A 20,595-nucleotide genomic window follows, 5' to 3' on the forward strand; every position below is an offset into this window, starting at 1 on the left:
CTGCAGCCATACTCACTACTGAAATGCATGAACTTCAATCATCAGAAACTAAAGGTCAAACGTGCCTACAGTTTTCAATAGGAAGATTGGAGTTCTAGGGTTTGTGGGTCAAATGCAAAGTGTTTTATACTAAATATAAGAAACCCTAACAGTGTTAAATGCAGTAAGCCCCAGGCAGAACATAGCATCTGAGAATTTTTGCTGTTACTTCTGTAGAACATCACTGCTTCAGACCACAGAAACTCTGACACAGGCTGGGCATCAAGAGAAGAAGATAAAACAGACCAGTTATGACAAAAATCAAGGCCTCTGAATACGTACTGGTTTATTTTTTAATACAAATATTCCATACTACTCTAAAACCAGTCAGTACCTACCAGCACCACTTCATGTCAAGAATAATATCATGAATGGCATCAGTCAGTGTTTGAACGTTTTCAAACTTCATTCCTCGGCTAAAACACAGAATTTGACAGAAGTTAGTTTGTACTACAGCAGTGGTTTTTTTCTTACTTATATTACTTGTAACGTTAACCAAGTTACACAGACATTCCCCTTTAAATCACAGCCAATATTCTGAACTATTTTAAAGCACCATTCAATATCTAAATCCAAGGAAAGAAATTAAGCTGTTTAAACTCACAAGAATTTGCATTCTTGAATGCTGCTTCCATAAGGAAGACAAAGTGCACAGCTCTTCAAGCATGTGCAACATTCTGTTCTCATTTTAGGCAGTCTCAACAAAAGCAACCACTATAGAAACTGGGATGGTTTGCGCTGCTTCACCGCTGTTTCTACAGGAAAATCACCTACAGACACAACATTCTCTCCTCTTCCCACCCAACCAGGGGGTTTTCAGCATTGCTCTCCATTCACTTATGCTAACAGTGCAAAAAGAAAGAGTCCTGGTCACTACAGCAGTTCTTAGGAGAAAAGCAAACAAACAAAAATGAAAGCTTATTTGAACAAAAGTATCAAATCAATTCAGGATGCCAACAGTCATCTAGAAAAGGCATCTCAAAGGCCATCACTATTTTGATGGGGTTTTTGCACTTCCCTCCCCCTCTCGGACAGTATCTACTAATGACATACTGATCCAGGCAGTAATGCCTTCCCAGGCCAGATGCAATCCCTAGATTAAGTCAGGAATTGAAGATTAAAACATTTTTTAGACCCCATATCAGTACACAAATGCAGCCTGCTGGAGGGAAGCATGAGAAATACATGCCCGTGTGAGAGGTCACATGCCTGGGCATGTGAACACTGCATGAGAACATGTCAACATCAGAGTGGAGTTACTAAAACAGCAGCTAGCTCTAATAGATTAAAGTAAAATCCAGTGTGTAACAGAAAAACAGCATCAGGGTCCTGAAAGAAACAAAACTTGAACTTTCATGGTGATTTGGTTTACAAATTATATTTGTCCTATTGGAAAGAAGTGTTTCATGCAGAAATAGAATAATAATAATAATGCTTCTCCTCTTTTCTACTCTCCCTTTACGCTAACAAAAAAAGATGCAAAGCGACCTCTGTAAAAGGCTTCTTACCAGTGTTCGTGGAAGTCAAACGAAACGTAAGTCAGATTTGCATTATTGTACAAAAGCACTTGCTTAAGGTAAGCATCTCCAATAATCTTCTCTCTGCCTGTCTGATCCACCAGATTAATAATAACCTGTTCAAAAGTTTAAATGATTAACACTTGTCATCTGCTACACGACTTGCTTAGATAGATATCATGGAATAACAAATAGCTCAAGAGGTTTGTAAGCAGTCCTCCTGAAGTTACAATCTTTACTAGGTTGTACTCAATAAGCTCCAACAGCTACCTGCCTACCCGAAGTTTCATGCAGAGAAGCTATGAATTCACGAGACAGTTACACAAAGTTGGTCTTGCATATCTGTAGGTTATTGCTGGTTCTAGCAGTTACTTACAAGGATACTTGAAAGTCTAGTAAAATTCAGTCTATGTAGCAATTTTCCTATGTGAACAGCTTCGAAACCATAATACGGATACATAACGTATCAGCAACAAGGAAAACAAACTAAACCATTAACTTTCATCCCTTACATTTCCATTAGAAGACTATTTTACCATGTAGCACTCACCTGCTTCTTGTAATTTTTCAGCTGCTCTTCAAAATGTGCACGAAAACAGGACACTGTCTCATTTTCACCTACAAGGCAGAGAGAATTGTTAGAAGCAGCCTGTTGAGCAACAAGTCCCCTTTGAAGTATGGCATCATGCCCAAACCTATACTTTAAAGAAACTAAGATACCTTCACTTAAATTACTCGTACACACAACACATTGTACAGAATTACTTTTAAGGGTCTTTCATCAATTTGCTCCACACTGTTGTCCTACTACTACAGTGTAAAGGAAATACCAGTCTTAAATTTTGCTTTATTTGGAGGTTTTCTGCAGATAGGACAGAAATCTAACTGTTAATAAGCCTGTTTAATCCTTCTATATATGCACCATACACCCACATGAACATCACTTCCAAACAAAGAGTGCTTGTATGTGTTTTGCATCTTTTGGCAAAGCAAACTGAAGTACAAGGAAGGTTTGCAATCTGCAAAGAGGGATATGCAGGACAGGGGGTAATACTGAAAGTGTTATCCAGCTCTAGAGGATGAAACTACTTGTAACTAAAACCAACTATCCACTTGATTTGAGGCATCACTGACGCCTCGAGGTCTTAATTCCTACTTGTAAATCTATCAAATTTAATGCAATTCCTCGGTATTTTTTTGAAACTATTCCTATTAGAAAACAATAATAATGATAAGAAAAAGATGGTCAAAAGGAACCGCTCAGCTCTACAAATGGATGTCATGGTACAACATTTCAGTTTGAACTAACCAAGTGTTGCTTCCAAATATCAGGGCAAGGGGGTGGAGGTATTTGATTTTTATCCTTTATTTTGTTTACTTATTATTTAATTTTTATTTCATTATTATTTCCCTCACTTGGCTTTTACTAAATGTTTCCCTCTTCAGTCACCTCCAGGTTATTTGGCATGAAAATCACAAGAAGCTCAAACCTACTGATACACCTTTCTTAAGTTTGTAATAGACAGTAACTGCTTGACAACTAGACTTAGGTGCTTAGCCCAAGTTCCTAAGCAAGCTGAAAGACCATTTTACTAGGTCTTACCCAAGACACAGGAAAAACAGTCCTTTAACTTCCAACATCGCAGCCCCCTCTGAAAAGTAGAATATTTTCCGCTCTAAAAATAGTCATCAATGGCAGAAGACCAGACCTGCTAGTGCTAGAGGAGAACACAAAGCCAATACACAAGCTGGACTTGCAGAAATACATATGTATGATTCTAGGATGCCAACTAACCCAATCCAGTGGGAGATCATAAGCATACTAGATTCCTTCTGAGAACAGTTTCTGCTTTACAATGCTAACCCTACAGAAGATTCTGTTGACCTCTCTGTTTCAAGGAAGTAAAGACTATGAATGCTTAGTTCACACAAGCACCCAGATTTGTCACTGACTCATAAATATTCTTACATGTTTTGGCTTTTCCATTACCTTTAAGTAGAAAAGGAAGCAATTTAGATCTGACAAATCCACTAGATAGTACTTCGTTTCAGAGAAAACAAAAGCATGTCAAAAACCAATGTCAGAGCCAGCCTTTGATGCCAGTGACTGCTAACACATTTATGCACCCAAGGCATACAGACTCTGCTGAGGGGCACTTACACTGGAAGCTTCCAGGTCAAGCAACTAAAGATCTTTCAGCTTGATTTTCACTTTGTTTCTAAGTGTCCTACTGAGAATATCCAAATTAAAAAATCCTGGTATGGTGGATATGATTCCTCCAGATAGCAGGATAGGTATGTGCAAAATGATGACATATTTCTATAAGTACAGTTTACACAATAGGGAACAAATGATTCCAAAAGTCAATGACAGTGAAGGCGAAGACCTCCCAGTGTGAAGTACCAGAGGGGAAAACTTTAAGACGACAAAACCGGTGTTAGAGGAAATGTCTATGTTTCCCCACATTGAAATAGCAGTTCAAAATGCAGAAGGAACCTCAGCATAAGTTCCCTTTGTGGACAAAGATATTTGTAAGACACCAATGTCTAACGAGGCTTTCAAAAGAGGAAACTAGGTTGTCTCAAGTCCCATCCCAGAAAGCACTACAACAAATAAGACTACACATAAACCAGGCTCTTCATTAAATATTGATGTTCAAGACCTGTTGGAATTTACAATGGACAAGAAGTCAGAGCTCTACATAATTGGAATTAGAGTAGGAGTTAACTGGAGTCAAGTCATTACTGTTACTCCTGGCTTCTAAAAGGCTACAGGTAAAATAACACTCCAATGAGCCTATTTCTAAGGGAGCTCTGATCTTCAGGTATTCCATGCAATACTTACTCTTGTCCAGCCTGGGCCGCGGGTTATACCTATATCCAACTTGGCTCCAGAAAACAGGCACAGAGCCTCTTGTTTGTATAAATGAAAGAGTATGATTATGAACATGAATCAGTTGCTCTGTCTCAACGTAGTTTGCCACGTTTCCATTTTTATCAACACCTCTTCGCTTATACCGCATTCCTAGGAGGAATGAGAACGAACAATTCATATTTAAGTATTAAACATTAATAACTTTTATTACCATTTCTGACAACAGAAGATAGTTCTAGCCAAAAACCATGCTTAATGGTAAAAGTAACTCCTATCTAAGACTAATCCCCAAAAGTTATGTTGACTAGATGGATAAAGTTTATTTGCTGGCATACTATGAGCAGCAGAAAGTAAGTTCACAGGGCAAGGCAATCTACTGGCACTATAAAGTCACAAATACATTTAATCCACCCTAAAGGATACTGCTAAACTTGACAGAACAGAATGTAACGTAAGTTTTACTTTAGGTTCATAGGAAATACCGAGCACTAAAGGCCCTTTTATTGACAGATGTTCTGCTTCTCACAATAGGAGATGCCACAAGCAGCCCAAGATGACTTGTATCTTCCACAAAACAGAGGACTTCCCCACCTTGTTTTAACCTGTATAACTAATTCTGCACATTAAGAACAGATATCACTCTTCCAAATACACAGTTTTTGCCTATCCATATCTGATTTGATCATTAAGCAGCACAGGTGTTTGCATTTTGTTTACTCAAAGGAGAGCACATCACTATTTCAGAGAGGATGCAGGTGGTAGCAAGGGATCAGGAAGGAGTAAGTAAAACGGGTTGGAGAAAGCTTCAAGACCATGGTTTGCAGCATGGAAATTCAGTTCCACAGAATTGGAACAACTATGTTCCAAGTCCTGAAGTAGCACCTGAATCTCACAGCACTAAGGATTATGGGAAAGGGTAGAAACAAGGAAGCAAAAGGAACAAAAAAAATATCTCTCTTAGGTACCTTTATAGGGTTACAAAACATCAAAGCAGTATTACAGCCTTTAACCAGCAGAGGCTTTTAGACTAAGGCATCAGACACCCTTTACTTGTGTCCCACCACCAATAGTGGTTTTTCAGTGGGAACTGAAGTTCATGCATGAAAGGGAGCTGTGGTACAAGGCAAGTGCCATGTCAGGGTCAGCTGACCAGTTTATTTTCTTTTGGGTTCTTTTGAAGTGTTAAACACCTGACCATGCAGGAAAGGAGTTGGAAATAGTGGAGAGTGGGTTTTTTTAACCTGATAGACTGAAAAGGCTTAGAGTTAACAGGACCTACTAAATTGTCTTTCTTTCTGCGCTCCTAAGGACAAGGAATAACTTGTTTGCCTTGCTACTATTAGAATAGATCAAATAAGGTGCAAGACCAAAGCATGGTTCTTATTTCACACCCTGTCCCTATGTAAATATCTCTTGAGATGTAAACACACACACAAACATGCTTTTTCAAGTCTCTACTGAGCTGCTGTCACAGCCCACAAAGGAAGACCTATGAAAATGTAACTCCCCCCCCAGCCTACTGCAAAGATGGAACTTTATCTCAGAACTGTGACCTCCAAAGATGCATTCAGTGCTCCAGAGGAGACTAGTGAAGCTCACTTAGTAACTGCTCTAAGTAACAGCTGTGTAGTGCTATATGTACTACAGCCTTTTCTTTTCCTCCTGTGAGCAGGAATGGTTGTAGTGTATCCTTTGGTAACAGTTGACTCTGCTGAGCAACACAACATTCTGTCAAGTTTTATCCTTTGCATCCCTCTCCAGCACTCAGGAACAACCCCAGTACCTTGAACTATGTTTGCCTACCAGCTCTGTGCCGACTCCGGCGTGAAATAAGTGCCACCAGAAATGTTGGATGAACATCATCTACACAAGTTGATTCCTGAGGAGGAGTTTCAGGACTGCTCTTATCATCATCAGAAGATTCACTATAGTTTACTACAAGTTCTTCAATCTGCACAAATCCTTGTATGATGGGTATAATCCAGAAGTCCACTTCAGCATTCTAAAGGTTACCAAAAAAAACCATTCACATTCCTGTTGGTTCTACATTACCTATAATAATTCTGCCATTTTGCATGTTCATAAGCAGTTACTTTGCATGTTTTTCATGTTTTAAGAAGTTTTTGCCATATCCTTGTCTTATTTCTGTAAGCATTTTATTTCCATTAGTCATAGGGGTTTTAAGTCAGGAGGAAGAAAGAGAAAGCAACTTAAGAGACTTTTCCTTGGAGATGGAGGAGTTTGCAGTGCAATGGTACATCTGATGTTTAAGAACATTAAAAGCTTAAGCAGTAACTTCTCATGTCAAAGACAAGGATAGGCAGTTCACATACAGCAGGAAATATAGGTAAGTTCCTACCTAGTTTCTGCTTTAAGGTTAGTTTTATAACCTCTGTGTGGGCGTACAGTATATTACATTTATACAGGTAGATAAAAGTGTAATGTTGTTACCCTGACTTCAGCAAAACATACTAGCAAAAGCTTTACATGGGCCAACCTAGTACCCAAACCACCTGGTTGAGGGCTCTGCATATTAGGTGCTTTGTCACCCTAAAACCTCAATTTCTCAAGCAGAATCAAGACCTGAATTCCCTCCTAGTTCAAGGTTATCCCTTTATACCTTACAGCATGAAAAATACAACTAGTTAAACTCCTGCATTACACATAACTTCTCACAAAGCATCTAGGTTTACCCTGTTCTGTCTACTATAATCACTAGAGTATATAACTTTATGGGTTAAAACTTAAACAGGGGAAGTTTAGATTGGATATAAGAAGGAAATTCTTTCCTGTTAGGGTGGTGAGGCACTGGAATGGGTTGCCCAGGGAGGTTGTGAATTCTCCATCCCTGGCAGTGTTCAAGACCAGGCTGGACGAGGCCTTGGGTGCCATGGTTTAGTGTGAGGTGTCCCTGCCCATGGCAGGGGGGTTGGAACTAGATGATCTTCAGGTCCTTTCCAACCCTAACTATTCTATGATTCTATAAAATTATTAATGAAAGTTACAGGGCATAAACTAAAATGTCTTCTAATCTAAAATAATCTAAGACATGGTCTAAAGTGGCAAATACTAGTTATTAACTCAGTCCTTTATCTACAAGGTTAATTTAAAATGAAGTGAGATCATATATTGGTCTCACTTCATCAGTGACGTGAGTGAGTGAATGAGTGAGTGAGAAGAGTGGTTGTTCTGTTTCTTCATGTGCTCATTAACCAGGAAAATGCTTTACCTACTCTGAATAACTGCTCAGAATAACTTGTTCTATGCTATTGTTACATCAATCAGCTGCTCTGTTCAAGGAGGGAAAAAAGTAGTCTCCACATAGGAAGATGAAAATCTTAGCTCAAGAAAACTTTTAGAGTTTCTTTTCTGGCTCCTCCTTATGAAGTTTAGCCTTGTCCAGGGATAACCCATTTCACAGAAGAATACATCTTAAGTATTCAGAAATCAGCATAGTTGTACCACACATAGAATCTTAGAATAAACCAGGTTGGAAAAGACCTTTAAGATCATCAAATCCAACCATTACCCCAGGACTGCCAACACCTGCATTGCTTTATAGTACTAAAATGTTTAATTCAGCTGATGTTCATTCATTAGCAACTAAAAGGCTGCTGGAAGGCTGGCTAGGGGGAAGAAAGTAATGCCAGCTACTCAGCTTCATAAGGCACAGTCCTAATCCTGACCCATCTGCCAAGCAGGTTTGTAAGTAAACTTCCGAGAAGCCTTAAGTAAACATTTCAATTAAAAGTAAAGGTTCTCATCATACACATGCTATTGTTCGGAATAAGACTCACATCAATGGTGATGAGATCTTCGATCATGTGCTTGTTCCAAAAGAATCTGTCATCAACCTGTTTAAGACAAAACCAGCAGATTTTGCAATATTTTCAGTAAAGTTTGGCAATATCTTTGGTAAAGACACCAGTGTTATTCACTACAACTGTACACACAAGTCTAGTGTTCACTACATTTGAACATAACAGCTCAGTTCAAGACATGCTGCTGGAGGCTTTTGTTTCATTTTCTTGCACTGAAGTGGGTTCACACAGGGCAAGATCTTCAGTTGCAGTAAACTATACCTGCAGAGAATGTGACCAGTCAAGTTTGGACCACATACATTATTGAACACCACAAATCCCAAAAGAAGGGGAATAACCAAAACAAGAAGGCACCCACACACCAAACCCAAACCATAACTTACTTTTCGCCACAGTGGTAAGTTGATTTTCTCACACGTACTCTGCCTCTGCACAGAATTTGTTAGGTCATAGGTGAGGCTGTAGTAAAAGGAGTCTGAATCCATGAACATTTTGAACAATTCCTCCAATAATCTCTTCTCCAGCTTCTCTTTCTCTTTGCTTTCTTTAATCTGAAAGAAAAGCAATGGCTTTCCTGTATCTTTCACTTTGAAAAAGACTCCAGCCATATTGCTAAATGCCATTTCTAGCCTTGTAGGTCAAACATTTTCCCACTGAGGAGCAGGATCTTAAAATTCCCAGCAGAGAGAAACGCAAGGGATGGCATCCTCAGAAATATCATGCTATTACTTCAGCAGTTAAGGCATTCAAAGCACTCAAACTTCTGGAGCTTACATTCAAGTAGCAGGTTTCAGCCTCAAGAGTTTAAGAAATATTGCATCTACTTGTTCTAATTTTAATAAATATTATTTGGACTTTCTAATCCAAACCATTATTGCGTTAAAAGCTTTTTGGTAAGAGTGAATGGCATTCTCTGAGGAACTGTGCACCAAATTTTGTCTCTAATTCTACATTATATGAGATGCTTATGCAGAGTGATTTTTATTGGATTAGAATCCCACTAGAACCTAATCCTGGTAAAATTTTAAAGTGCCTAAAAAATGCACTTTATTAGTAATTCTACCCAAATTCTATAATTACAAAATGAAAGATCATACAGAGCCACAGTTAAAGTATCAAAAATTTATATGGAACTTCAAGACAGAGCAGCTCCACATCCTGCAGTTTTTCACTACTTCTCTTCTTAGGTCTTCATGCTCCATTTGATCATCCACCACAACCTTGGAATTATCAACTAAGCATTTGGGAAAGAAACAAGGAAACAGTAGGAAGCTTTACCTTCTTTTTGTTTGGAGCAGACACATTTGATTTAATTTGAGTAAGAGTCTTCAGCAGAAACTTTGTGTCATCTGGGGACTGCGTAATCTTCTCCGGCTTGTTTATCCCAAAATGGTGCTTTTTACAAAGCTAAATAATGATATTGAATTAAAGCCAGTACTTACATGCACTTCAAGAAGTTCAAGGAAATTGTCATTAAAGCCCATAAAATGAGACTGTAATATCCACAATCCTAGGGCAGACACTTAGAAATACAGGGGGAACATTCAGATTTTCATCTCCAGTGTACTCAATAACATGGTATTTATAAAGCACAGAGTGCTTAATACGTCTACATATATCACGAGATAAGATGAATTTGTTTAACTATTATATCTCACATTCAAATTTCACTGAAGCAGAAGAGGAGAAGTCAGAGTTCATAGAAGACAGTCATACCTCTAATTCCAGATCCTGAGGTTCTGTTTCAGAAAGTGGAATCACTGCGATCTTTGTTATTTTGCAAACCTCATGGTCTCCTGGAAGTTTCCCAATCAGTGCTTTCTGACGAATTAAAAGTAGCCACCACGGTAAATCTGGGAATAAAAGATTAGCAAATGCTTTGATTTGTCTTGTCAGGCATTTACATGGGTTAATCTGGCAGAAGCTTCTCCCCAGTGTAAAACCCTTGCCAGGAGCCATTTAACTAGAAAATGTCAGTGAATGACGATTGACTATTGCTGTGTTGTTATGCACTGTAATAAAAATACACTAAAAATGCTTATTCAGTCTCTAATATAATAAGGAAATAAACTATTTCATAGACTTATTCACTGCAAGTAAAGTTAACACTGTTTCATCTATAGCAGTTAGGCAATCCCTAGGATGATGCATACTCCCACCAATGTCACTAATGGCAGTACAGTTTGAAAAGAATAGCTAGAACTCGACAGCTAAGACTTCCCCTTTGTACCTGCTGTTGTGTATAAAACAGCAAACAAGACAGACACAGGTAACATCTGATTACAAGATTCACGACTTAAAAAATATGGTGAGCAAACATGGACTATATGATAAAGCAGCTCGTGCACGTTTAAAGCTTCACATCATTCCTGAAGCATACACATCTAAGTGGTAGGCTTTTCAAAGGCATAAAACATGGAAAAATCTACTGGCATAAGTGTGAAAGCATATTTAAATCTGTCCTAGCAGGCTTCTAAAGCCTGTATATGATCTTAAGGCCCTTTCCAACCCTGACCATTCTATGATTAACGAAGATACTCCTGACAGGTATTAGCACATACAGGTGCAATCCAAAACATCTGCGAATCTAGCTTTGACACTTTAAATAGACAGGGGAACAGAACGATTGACATTCCCACTCATTGCTGAACAGTGTCTGGACATGAGCTTCCTAGATTTTAATCCCTTGGTTAGATCAGTGGTATGCTGGGCTTTTGTAAGTCAAAGTGAAAGTTCTGTTAAGAGAGATGTAAAAGGCACAGAACATCTTAGGGACACACATATACACTACTTCTCCCAGCTCAGAAGCAATCGAGTTTAACTGAAGAGGTCATATACCGGCATTACGCGCTATAACGGATTTAAATATGCTTCCACACTGATGACAGTACATTGCATCATGTGTTATGCCTTTGAATATAATATACAGCCTTTGAAAAGCCTATTTAGAGTCTTTATAGCAAATACATCTGTTTTCGTTGCTCGGTACATTCTAAACAGCTCTTTATCTTCTGAGTGCTTAAGGAAAAGTCAGGATAACTTGTTCGAAGCCCCAGGCCACCCAGAATTGTTCTCTTTCTCAGAATTTCCAATGTAGTCTCAAAAGATAATTAAAGCTCTATCAAGGTTGTGACCATCTTTCCAATAACTACAGTTAAATATCCTTGACCACGTCAACCCAAATTTGACAAGATATATATAAGCAGCAGTTTCTTCTACCTAAAGAAAACAAGTAACCATTGTAAACAGACTACAGTACATTATGACATTCCACTCCTTTCTTTGATTCTATATTACTATTTTTTAGAAAAGGGATGTGCTTATGTTGGGTACTAAGAAGCCTTTAAAAATTACAGATCCTCATAACTACAAATGCACTGTGATAAGCAGAGCCTGCCCCCCATAATGGGAGAAGGGGAAAGGTAATGAGGACATCATATTTAATATATGTGAACTCCTATAGGGAGTCCTGCACTGCTTCCTGAACACAGCATCAAGGTCTTTATCTCTCTAGGATCACAGAGACAAGTCAGGTCGGAAGGGATCTCAGGATGTCACCTTGCTCAATCAGGGTCAGCTCTCAGGGTGGACCAGGTTACTCAAAGCTGTGTCACGAGCCTAGTCTCCTAAACACTGGTCAAAGGATAACAAACAAGGGCAAGAGACTGACAGCAAATGTCATCAAGACAGGTATCCTCACTGACAGCAGATATTAGAACAGCTTTTATATAGAGGTACAAGCAACAGGATCTGACAAACACCTACCTTTGCCTTCACCATTCCAGCTAGCAACTATGAGGATAAGGGGGAAACAAGAAAAGGGAAGCTGAGGAAAACAGGGCAGATTCTATGCAACAGTGAGAAAAGCAATGAACAGGTAAGAAAAACCTTTTAAAAAGAGGAAACTGAAAGGCTACCACATCAACCATCAACAGATGAAGATGACTACTGCTTCACTGAAAATGAAGGTCTACCATATTGCTTTCCAATAGGCCAAATCAATACAGTCTCTGGAAACCCACAGCAATCCAAGCTTAACAGAAGGGTAGTACAACAGGGCATTCAGACAGCTATTCCTAGTCCTATCATCTCATCTGTTCCCTCCTACAGAAGGTTAGCTATGCTACTTACTCCCACGAGGAGATCACCAGTGTATGTCAACAAACTAAACAGATACTCTGTTGAGAAAGGATACCATCCAGAGCTTCAGTTAAATAATCAATATGATTCCATTGGAAAATAAAAGCATAATGTGAAGGCATTTTAAGCCAATTCACTTCAGCGAAAACTGGCAAAGAAAAAGCCTCTGGCTGCTCTTCAGTTTACCTCATATTAACAAACCCTGGTAGCAGTAAGTAAGAACAAAAGAGCTTAATACAGCCAAGTGAGTTCTTTAGCCTTTTATCCTTTTTAAAAGTGAACTCAAAGTCATCTTGGTGTACACTTCAAAACTTTATTTGTATTATAGCCAGAGCCTCAGAACACTGAAAGAAAACAGGAATTCCCCTGCGGATCAAAAGAGAGCAGTCAGGAAGTAATTATGCAGATAAAGTATGCCCTAAAGTGAAAGCTTCAACAATAGTCACAGAAGCAGCATTTTATAATTGCCAGTAATATTTAAATAATTGAACCCCTAAACAGAGTGTGTGCTTCTGCAGTTAAAAAAAAAAAAAACAAAACACATTAATTCCATAGAATAGCTTTAAAACAAAAAAAATATTAATTATTGTCTACTCAGTGTGGGAGGTATGGGGTGTACAGCTATGTCATTCCAGAAAAGTGCACACTTTAAATCATCTCTTAACACCTGATGCTCTTTTTTAGTGTTTTATGAACTATGGCAAACAGATGACAATGAATGATTTCAAGCACTGTATCTAAAGTAAGTTATTCCCTCCCATTCCTCACTAAAACAGAAACCTAACTCCTCTTCTGCTTCAACACTGTCAGCACACCACTGCTGCTTTGCTCTAACACTTCCTAAACAATTTAGTATTTAGCTTCTCCAAATGCTGTAGCTTTTGGAGAACTACTCCAAATAGCAGCAGCTACTCCAAATGGCAGTAGCTTTTCTTAAACTGTGCTGAAGCTGACTATAAATGCTGCTTTTTGCAAGTATTTTGATTTTAGCCAAGAAATTTCATGTTATATTCTCTTATTTTTTGTTACTTGAGTAACTTAGAAATCAGTTGCATGCAAAACAGAATGTTTCAAGTTATTGACTGGATGACGTTTGAAATGGAGCAGTTACATCTCACTGAAGATATGTCAGATGCTGAACCACCACCCTTCGTTCCTATCAAGGATTAGAGGCACGCTAACAAAAAAAGCTTTCCTTTCCTAGGGATAGGGAAGGAGGAATTCCACTTCTCTTCTCTTTTCCAAGTCTACAGAACCTTGCCAGCAGCGTTTCATCTGGATCTTAATTAACCAGCACCGGAAGAGCCCACCACATTGATACAAGTGCAGATATTAAACTGCACAGGAGAGTGCTTTGACCAAGAAACAAAAACATGTGGTGGCAATGAATGAGTTAAGTGGAAGCTGCTGGAACTGGTTAAGAAATCCAGCTTTGGTTATAGTTAGATCTACAGTATTAACTCTGGGCATATGCTAGTTATTAACTACAGTGTTTGGTCAACTTGCTAAGTAGTCTCTGATCAAAAGTGATTCAACTTCAGCCTACCATAACTATTTAGTGGATTAAAGTATCTACTTCTCAATCTAATAATGAATAATAAAAACACCTCTTTAGTTCTTTATTGGGATTTTGATGAAAAGGAGTTGAGTGGCTAAATTTGTATCTGTATGTATTGACATTCACTAAACCACAAAACAAAATATTACATAAAGGAGACACTGTTTATGTGCTTGCTTCTGCATGGGAAGATCATGCAGAGACAATCTTGACTGTCCATCTGTACCAAGAATATGTGCAATGTTCTGTTTCAGTAACATATGTCCACAACACATCCTAAAATCCTTTTCTTCCTATTCCCTTTTTTACCCCCCATTTTCTTACAAGTCATCTTGGGATGAGCCAGAAAAAGGTACGAGACCATCTACTTGCATCATGACATTCAATTAAAGTTCTGTTATTTAGCTCCCCCCACCCCTTTTTCCCTCAAAGCATTTTAATGTTTAAGAAAATACAGTATTGAGGAAGAAGCAGCTGATACATGAAGTAGATTTTCACCTCCAGTGTGGGTGTACAGTTACATCCAGATGTACAACTGACCTTCTCAAGGCAAAAAATCTTCAAAGAATTAAAAAAAGTAAGCCATGTAATATTGGCTGGCTGGTTTCTATGAGACTGCTTCTCTGCCACAGAAGCTTTCCTACAAATTCTGCTGTACTAGGCCAGCAATACAACCAGCGAGATTAAAAGTAAATTAAATCCCATCCCTACTTACAGCATTTTGGCAAGGGTAATTCAATGCAAAATTAAGGAGAGCCCAAGACCGACTATGGGACATTTCAAGGTCATTTTAGGGCTACTCCAGCATTGTTGCATTAAGCAAATCTTTCAAGAACATAAAAGGATCTATCTATGCCCAAGACATTAAAGCGCACATAGGCTTAGTGACAGCTTTATAGTGTACTGGTAGAAACTTCAGTGCTTAAAAAGGTATTGAAAGTTTCTAACATTAGTCAGTGTGTGCTAAGCATTTTAAGACATCAGTACTTCTTTCCAACAATAGCTAATAACAAGTTTCTGAGGAGGGCAAGCCCATACAGGACTCTAGTTAGCCAAAAGAGCTTAAGTCTTCTGATCCTTACAATGTGGGGGCAGGAGAGAAAAAAAATCAGAGCACCAGTTCTGTCTTAGATCATCTCTGGGGGGGAAAGGAAGCATTTCACCCAGCTTCTGCAGCACAGTTCTCTTACCAGGTCCAGAGATAATGGTCCAGCAACGTTAAATATTTATACAACTTCTGCTGATAAAGTTTCCAGGGGACAAAGATTGATAGAAGAATAAGTAATGAAGACAGGTTACTGTTACAGTGTGCTAGATGATTCAGCTAGGGGATTACATGAAACTACACTTGAATCTGATCAAGTGAGAGTTCATCAGAAATAACAGGTTCCAAGAGACCTTTGACAAACAACTCAGCCCTATTGTTTTGACTGCAGCCCACTGGAGCACATACATCAACTGCTAGCAAACTTAAGGGAACAGTAGTTCTCAGAAGAAGAATAAGGATAAATAGCTGGTGACTGTTCCTTCAGACATTTCATGGTAGAAAATAAATGTCTGTTCACAGGACAGCTGCATCCCTAAATACCAGAACATCTACAACAAGGACAGTCTATGAACAGTTTGTGATCAGGTCACCTGAACAAAGCAGAGAGGAAGCAAAATGCTTCCACCAGCCTAAGCAACAACCAAATGATGAGCAACATTGATTCAGCAGCTCTATAGGACATGTGGAAAGACGACCAGGTTTATTACTTGATGATCTTAGTTTACCTGACAATAGCAAGCTGGCACCTGTTGAAATATCACAGACTGCAGGAAGTTTTAACTCATGCTTTCATAAGCAGAGGAAGCGTCTCACAGTAAGCACGCATGCAAGGATATTTGGTTGCCATAACATACTCGACCTTCCAGAATGGATTTGATAAGGTCTTTCTCTTCAAAGGCTTTTATACTGGACTCCCTAGGGAGAGGCGGGGGAAGGCCACTGTGTACCCAAGTGCTTGGGTTTTTGAAAAAAGGCTAAAAACCACGCTAAAGACAATCATTGAGTATTTTCCCACAGCAGAAATAAGTCATTGCTGGAGTTTAGCCATTATTCATCACAACCAGTACAGATAACCTGGATGGGGAGAAGAGAAAGTGGGATGGCAGAGTCTGAGCCACTTCATATTATCAGATTTGAAAAGGATGGCTGAATAGGTCTGCAGAATGAGCACAGTCAAAAATATCTGGTGAAGTTCAAAGAAGATGAAGTGATACAGCTGAAAGAGGACACGATTCTAAACTTTATGGAGAGATGGGTTCTCAACTAATACTCTCAGAAACGAGACAGTAACTATGCAGCCAAGCATTTCCCAGAACTAGATCTGTCACAAGCTCATGCAGTGGTGTACCAGTCCCTGGTTTTTTCCTCCCCTAATGCTAATATGCCACTGCCATCTTGACTAATCTGTTTCTATTCAACAGATGAAACATCTGATCCATTTCAGCACTTAATCCATCCTGCTAGCCTGGAACACACTTGAAACTTTACCTGTATTGATCATATTGCCGGGCACTACTTTAAATGCAGGGTCTAAGCATTCACAAAAAGAACAAGCACACAGTAAGTCAAGCAGTTTATGGCCGACTTTCCTACCTGTTAGTAAATAGATATCCAGAGCTCTGCTGGCAAAAGAATCTTTCTAGACAAAGCTGGCATATATCAAAATAAATATTTGCTATGGCTACAGGACTTTGCAGCCGACTAAAGCTAAAGGAGCACTGACCTTATTTCACAGGAAACAGTTAATTGAATCAGTTAACATTAAATCACAATACATTCTATTTCTCTTTCACCTCATAGCTATGTCCTACATCTAACTACAAATAAATTCAAGTGCTCCTTTTCCTTTCAAATCGTCACCTACCAAGGGAGTAATTGTTCTTGCGGTTTCCATACAGCATTGAGAATTCACGATTTATAGCTCTGTAAAAACTTCCATCATTAGTTTTTGCACTGTACCACAGTAAAACAACAAAAATCCACTTGAAAGGATTATTCAAAAAGGTGCAAGAGTTTTACACCTCTCACATGTCTCAAACACAAATTTCTACTCTATGAATGCAGCTCTCCATTTTTACAAGGCAGCGACAAACCGAAACACACACACTGGAAAGCAGAGGGGATTTGTACCTGCAGCTATTATATATTCACTTGGATATGGTTGGGGAATACTCCTCCATTGCAAAGATCACTACGTAATTGTATTTGAACTACACAGTGTTATTTGTAGTATCACCGACCTCAAAACAAAGTATATTAGCACTGTAAGGAAAACACGCAATAAAAAAACCCAGCATTAACCACCTACCTGTATGGAGCTGAACTTTACCAATGACTCCCTCTACCAAGCCCAGGCAAATGGGATTCCAAGCCAGAAGAAGATCAGTGGCTGCAAAAAAGAACAAAGCACCCGGTTTTCTAAAGTAAACAGGACAGATAACCCAGTGATGGGCATTCTCTCTACTTTACCTACCTTAGAGGGTAGAAAAACACCAGTATTCTTGCAATAAGATGCATCTCCTGTTCAATGGTAGCTTATTAACAAATAGCTATGACCAAATGACTAAGTTCCTAACTAATTTATTAAGTACTAAGTACTAATTTAAAGCCCTGCCCCAGATATTTCAGCAAAAATACATGTGATTGTACTGGCCACAGGAATTCAGTTTAATGGAGGCTCAATTCTTCTAACAACCATTAGAATTTGTAGCTTAACTGAAATTTTACATGGCTATAGTGAAACTGAATACAGGTCATTAAGTTGGTAATGTAGCTTCAAAAACCTAGCAGCTGTTAACCTTCAGCCCCAGCTCTCTCCCGTACCTATCCCATTACTATTAGTTTCACGCTGTCTTTCTGTATACATGCGTACACACACATACTTCCTCTTCTGTTAAAACACTCTCAACAACTACATGGGATACCAAAGTACACAAAGTTGAGTTTTAGGTTTCTGGTTCTCCTACTGTTAAGAAATTTCAGTGAACCACATAAGGAGAAGAGAAAGCAGGAAGGCAGCACTATCAACTGTCTAATATGTGAAGCCTACTCCTCTTAACATGCACTCAAGCCATCATTTGATTCAAGTCAGTAAGGCAGTATAAACATGAAGAGTGAGTATCCTGTGGTCTCACAGACACACACTGTTGATACTCAGCAAGAGTTTCTAACAGTGTAGTACTACCTGTTCAAGACTATGCAAAAGAACACATTTTGTATAGCAAATCTTTAAAGCGAAGCCAAATCCTCAGAAACAATTAACATCTGCATAGGAGAGAACAAACTCACAAAGGCAAAGGAGAAGAGAGGGTTTTTCTACACGAAGAAGGACAAGCAGCTTGTTATTATCTACCAAAACTACCTGTTCCTAGGCGGAAGAGTTTCTCCAGTTTAACTTCCAGGCACAGGGTACATAGACGAACGTTTGAAAGAACAAACTCACACGACATCTTCAGACACAGAAGGGTACAAATCATCACCTGCACATGCTTTATTTACAAGACCTCAGCTTCTTCTTGGAAGCCCAAGATCCACGAGTGACACCTGATAGTCTGATAATTTTTACGTACTTGTTCTCAAACACTGTATCCTCCATGAAACATTTGTAATTAAGACTTTGGTATTCCCAGAACATACATTTACTCCTAGCTTTCAGCATTAGGCATTTAAACCAGACTCAGTTAATTTCAGCACTAAATACAAGCAATTAGATAAGATACAGTAGAAATAGTTGAAGTCAAGGTAGATCTAAATTGCACTGCTTTAAATGGGATACACCACATGTGTTTGTATATAGACAAGAAAGAACTAAGAGCACATGGGAACAGAATTCAAAGCAATGTTTTCAGGAGGCAGTACAGAGCTACAATTCATGTGTGTAATCATGCTGTACTATTTAATGGACTGTATCTGCACAGAAAATCCTGGTTCTTCTCATTTCACTGTAAGAGTGCTACAGACAGTTACTTGGTCTGTAAAGAGCCCAGTATGAATGATGCCATAATGAAATAAAGTTCATAAGGAGACTAACACAGATAGATGCGCACCAGGAAACAAGCGTCTATGACAGTGGGAACAGTTTAACCTACCCTCAAACCTTGCTGAAGTACCCAAACTCATTTTGTATCAGTATGACAGAGACTTGTGCTCATATAAAACAAGTTTAGGACAGCTTGAGCTCAGTTTCAGTCCGGATAACATGCTGAATGGGAAATCTGCACTATCAAATTTACAGGGAAGAGGGACAAACCAGTTTTCCTCAGTCAAATCTACCACCTTCTTTCCCAGTTCATCCACACAATCCCAGAATCTTGTGTTCCTCCCTGGTTCTAAAGCTGTACTGTCTCAGACTTCATCTGCTTTTTGCCGTCTTTGCAATTGATTTCTACATTCATATTCCATTGCGAGAGCTAGAAACCAGCTAGATATATAAAGCAACCAAAAAAGCTAAGCACAGGAGGAATTTAAAGAACCAAACCACTGAAGGTTCACCATTGCTAGTACAAACCCAGCAATCTAGAATACCACTGAAGTATTTTTAAACCACTGATTTCCTGCTATGATAAGAGATATTAGCAGGAAAGCTCTGCACAGTAAGTGAAGCTTTCTTCTAGGAGCTTACAAGTGATAGTAAGAAAACAAGACTTTGTTTTAATTACAGATATAAGGAAATGATAGTTTCAACTTGCCTGCAAAAGGACACAAGGAAACTGGTATCAGGGACTGTAGAGCAAGAGGGTCTTACACTGTTGTTCTATTAGTTTTGTGGGTTACTCTGACATACGTAGCCCTAGACATAAGCATATAGAACACCCACAGGAATACATCTCCCTAGTAGTAAAAAGGCACAATGAGAACTGGCTCTGAACTTCGATTCCTGTGTTCACTTAAAGTACAAGTGAGCTTTGGGAAAAAACTGCATTTGGAGTTAAATGCACTTTGCACTTGGAGAGTTTAAGGACAGCAGCTATAGATCCACCAGCTGGGCAGCACTGGATTTCTTTGGTGACAGCATCATACTTTCTGTCCTGTGACAACACTGAGGCAAGCAAGTTGTTTTAACTAAATATAACACATCTGGTTACAGCTCTATTTCCTGTGTGAAAGCCTTATCTCAACTCGGAGACAACCCCCAGCCACGCTGAATATACATCACTACAGTACATACTGATGAACCTCTTGCTCTTCAAGAGTATACTCTGGAAATGGAAGATGGATGAACCAAGTTAAAAGGTTTACCATCATTCATGCATCCACCCCCAAAGATGGGCTTTCGTGTTGAGCACAGTCCTAGTTACTCTGGTTTCACAGAAGCTGTCTCCATCTCTTGTCTAACCCTGTAAAGTTGTTCAAGCCTGTTCACTTGCAGTCATTTAGTCTGTCCGGCAATTCAGGCAGCAGCATCTTCAGCCACCATCTGTATCTTCAAAAATTATAGCCAATTAATCTTTGCTTAAGTCACAATGTTAAATATAGAGAAATCCAAAAAAGCTAACCGCAAGCCTGAAGATTAGTTTTTGACTGCAAAATACAGCAGAATTTAAGAGGCAGCATAAGTTGGTAGACAGTGAGACATGTTACAAAAGGTATTTAGGTCT

General features: G+C 38.9%; 1 protein-coding gene across 1 annotated transcript in view; it reads right to left on the reverse strand.

The window, feature by feature from the left end:
* Window positions 1-20,595, reverse strand: part of INPP5F (inositol polyphosphate-5-phosphatase F) — a 43,915-nt gene that overhangs the window by 12,041 nt on the left and 11,279 nt on the right. Inside the window, exons 2-11 of the mRNA XM_057417337.1 lie at window positions 17,307-17,458; window positions 9,969-10,105; window positions 9,531-9,659; window positions 8,636-8,803; window positions 8,229-8,285; window positions 6,235-6,433; window positions 4,402-4,581; window positions 2,107-2,174; window positions 1,548-1,672; window positions 378-455 (exon numbers count right to left, since the gene is read on the reverse strand). Of these exons, the coding sequence (XP_057273320.1) occupies window positions 378-455; window positions 1,548-1,672; window positions 2,107-2,174; window positions 4,402-4,581; window positions 6,235-6,433; window positions 8,229-8,285; window positions 8,636-8,803; window positions 9,531-9,659; window positions 9,969-10,105; window positions 17,307-17,458 (1,293 nt within the window). The remainder of the gene's footprint in view (window positions 1-377; window positions 456-1,547; window positions 1,673-2,106; window positions 2,175-4,401; window positions 4,582-6,234; window positions 6,434-8,228; window positions 8,286-8,635; window positions 8,804-9,530; window positions 9,660-9,968; window positions 10,106-17,306; window positions 17,459-20,595) is intronic.

The sequence above is a fragment of the Pezoporus wallicus genome, unplaced genomic scaffold, assembly GCF_028554395.1.
Source record: "Pezoporus wallicus isolate ANWC-B61680 ecotype Strahan unplaced genomic scaffold, APGP_CSIRO_Pwel_v1 contig_8188, whole genome shotgun sequence".
In the NCBI taxonomy this organism is placed as follows: domain Eukaryota; kingdom Metazoa; phylum Chordata; class Aves; order Psittaciformes; family Psittacidae; genus Pezoporus; species Pezoporus wallicus.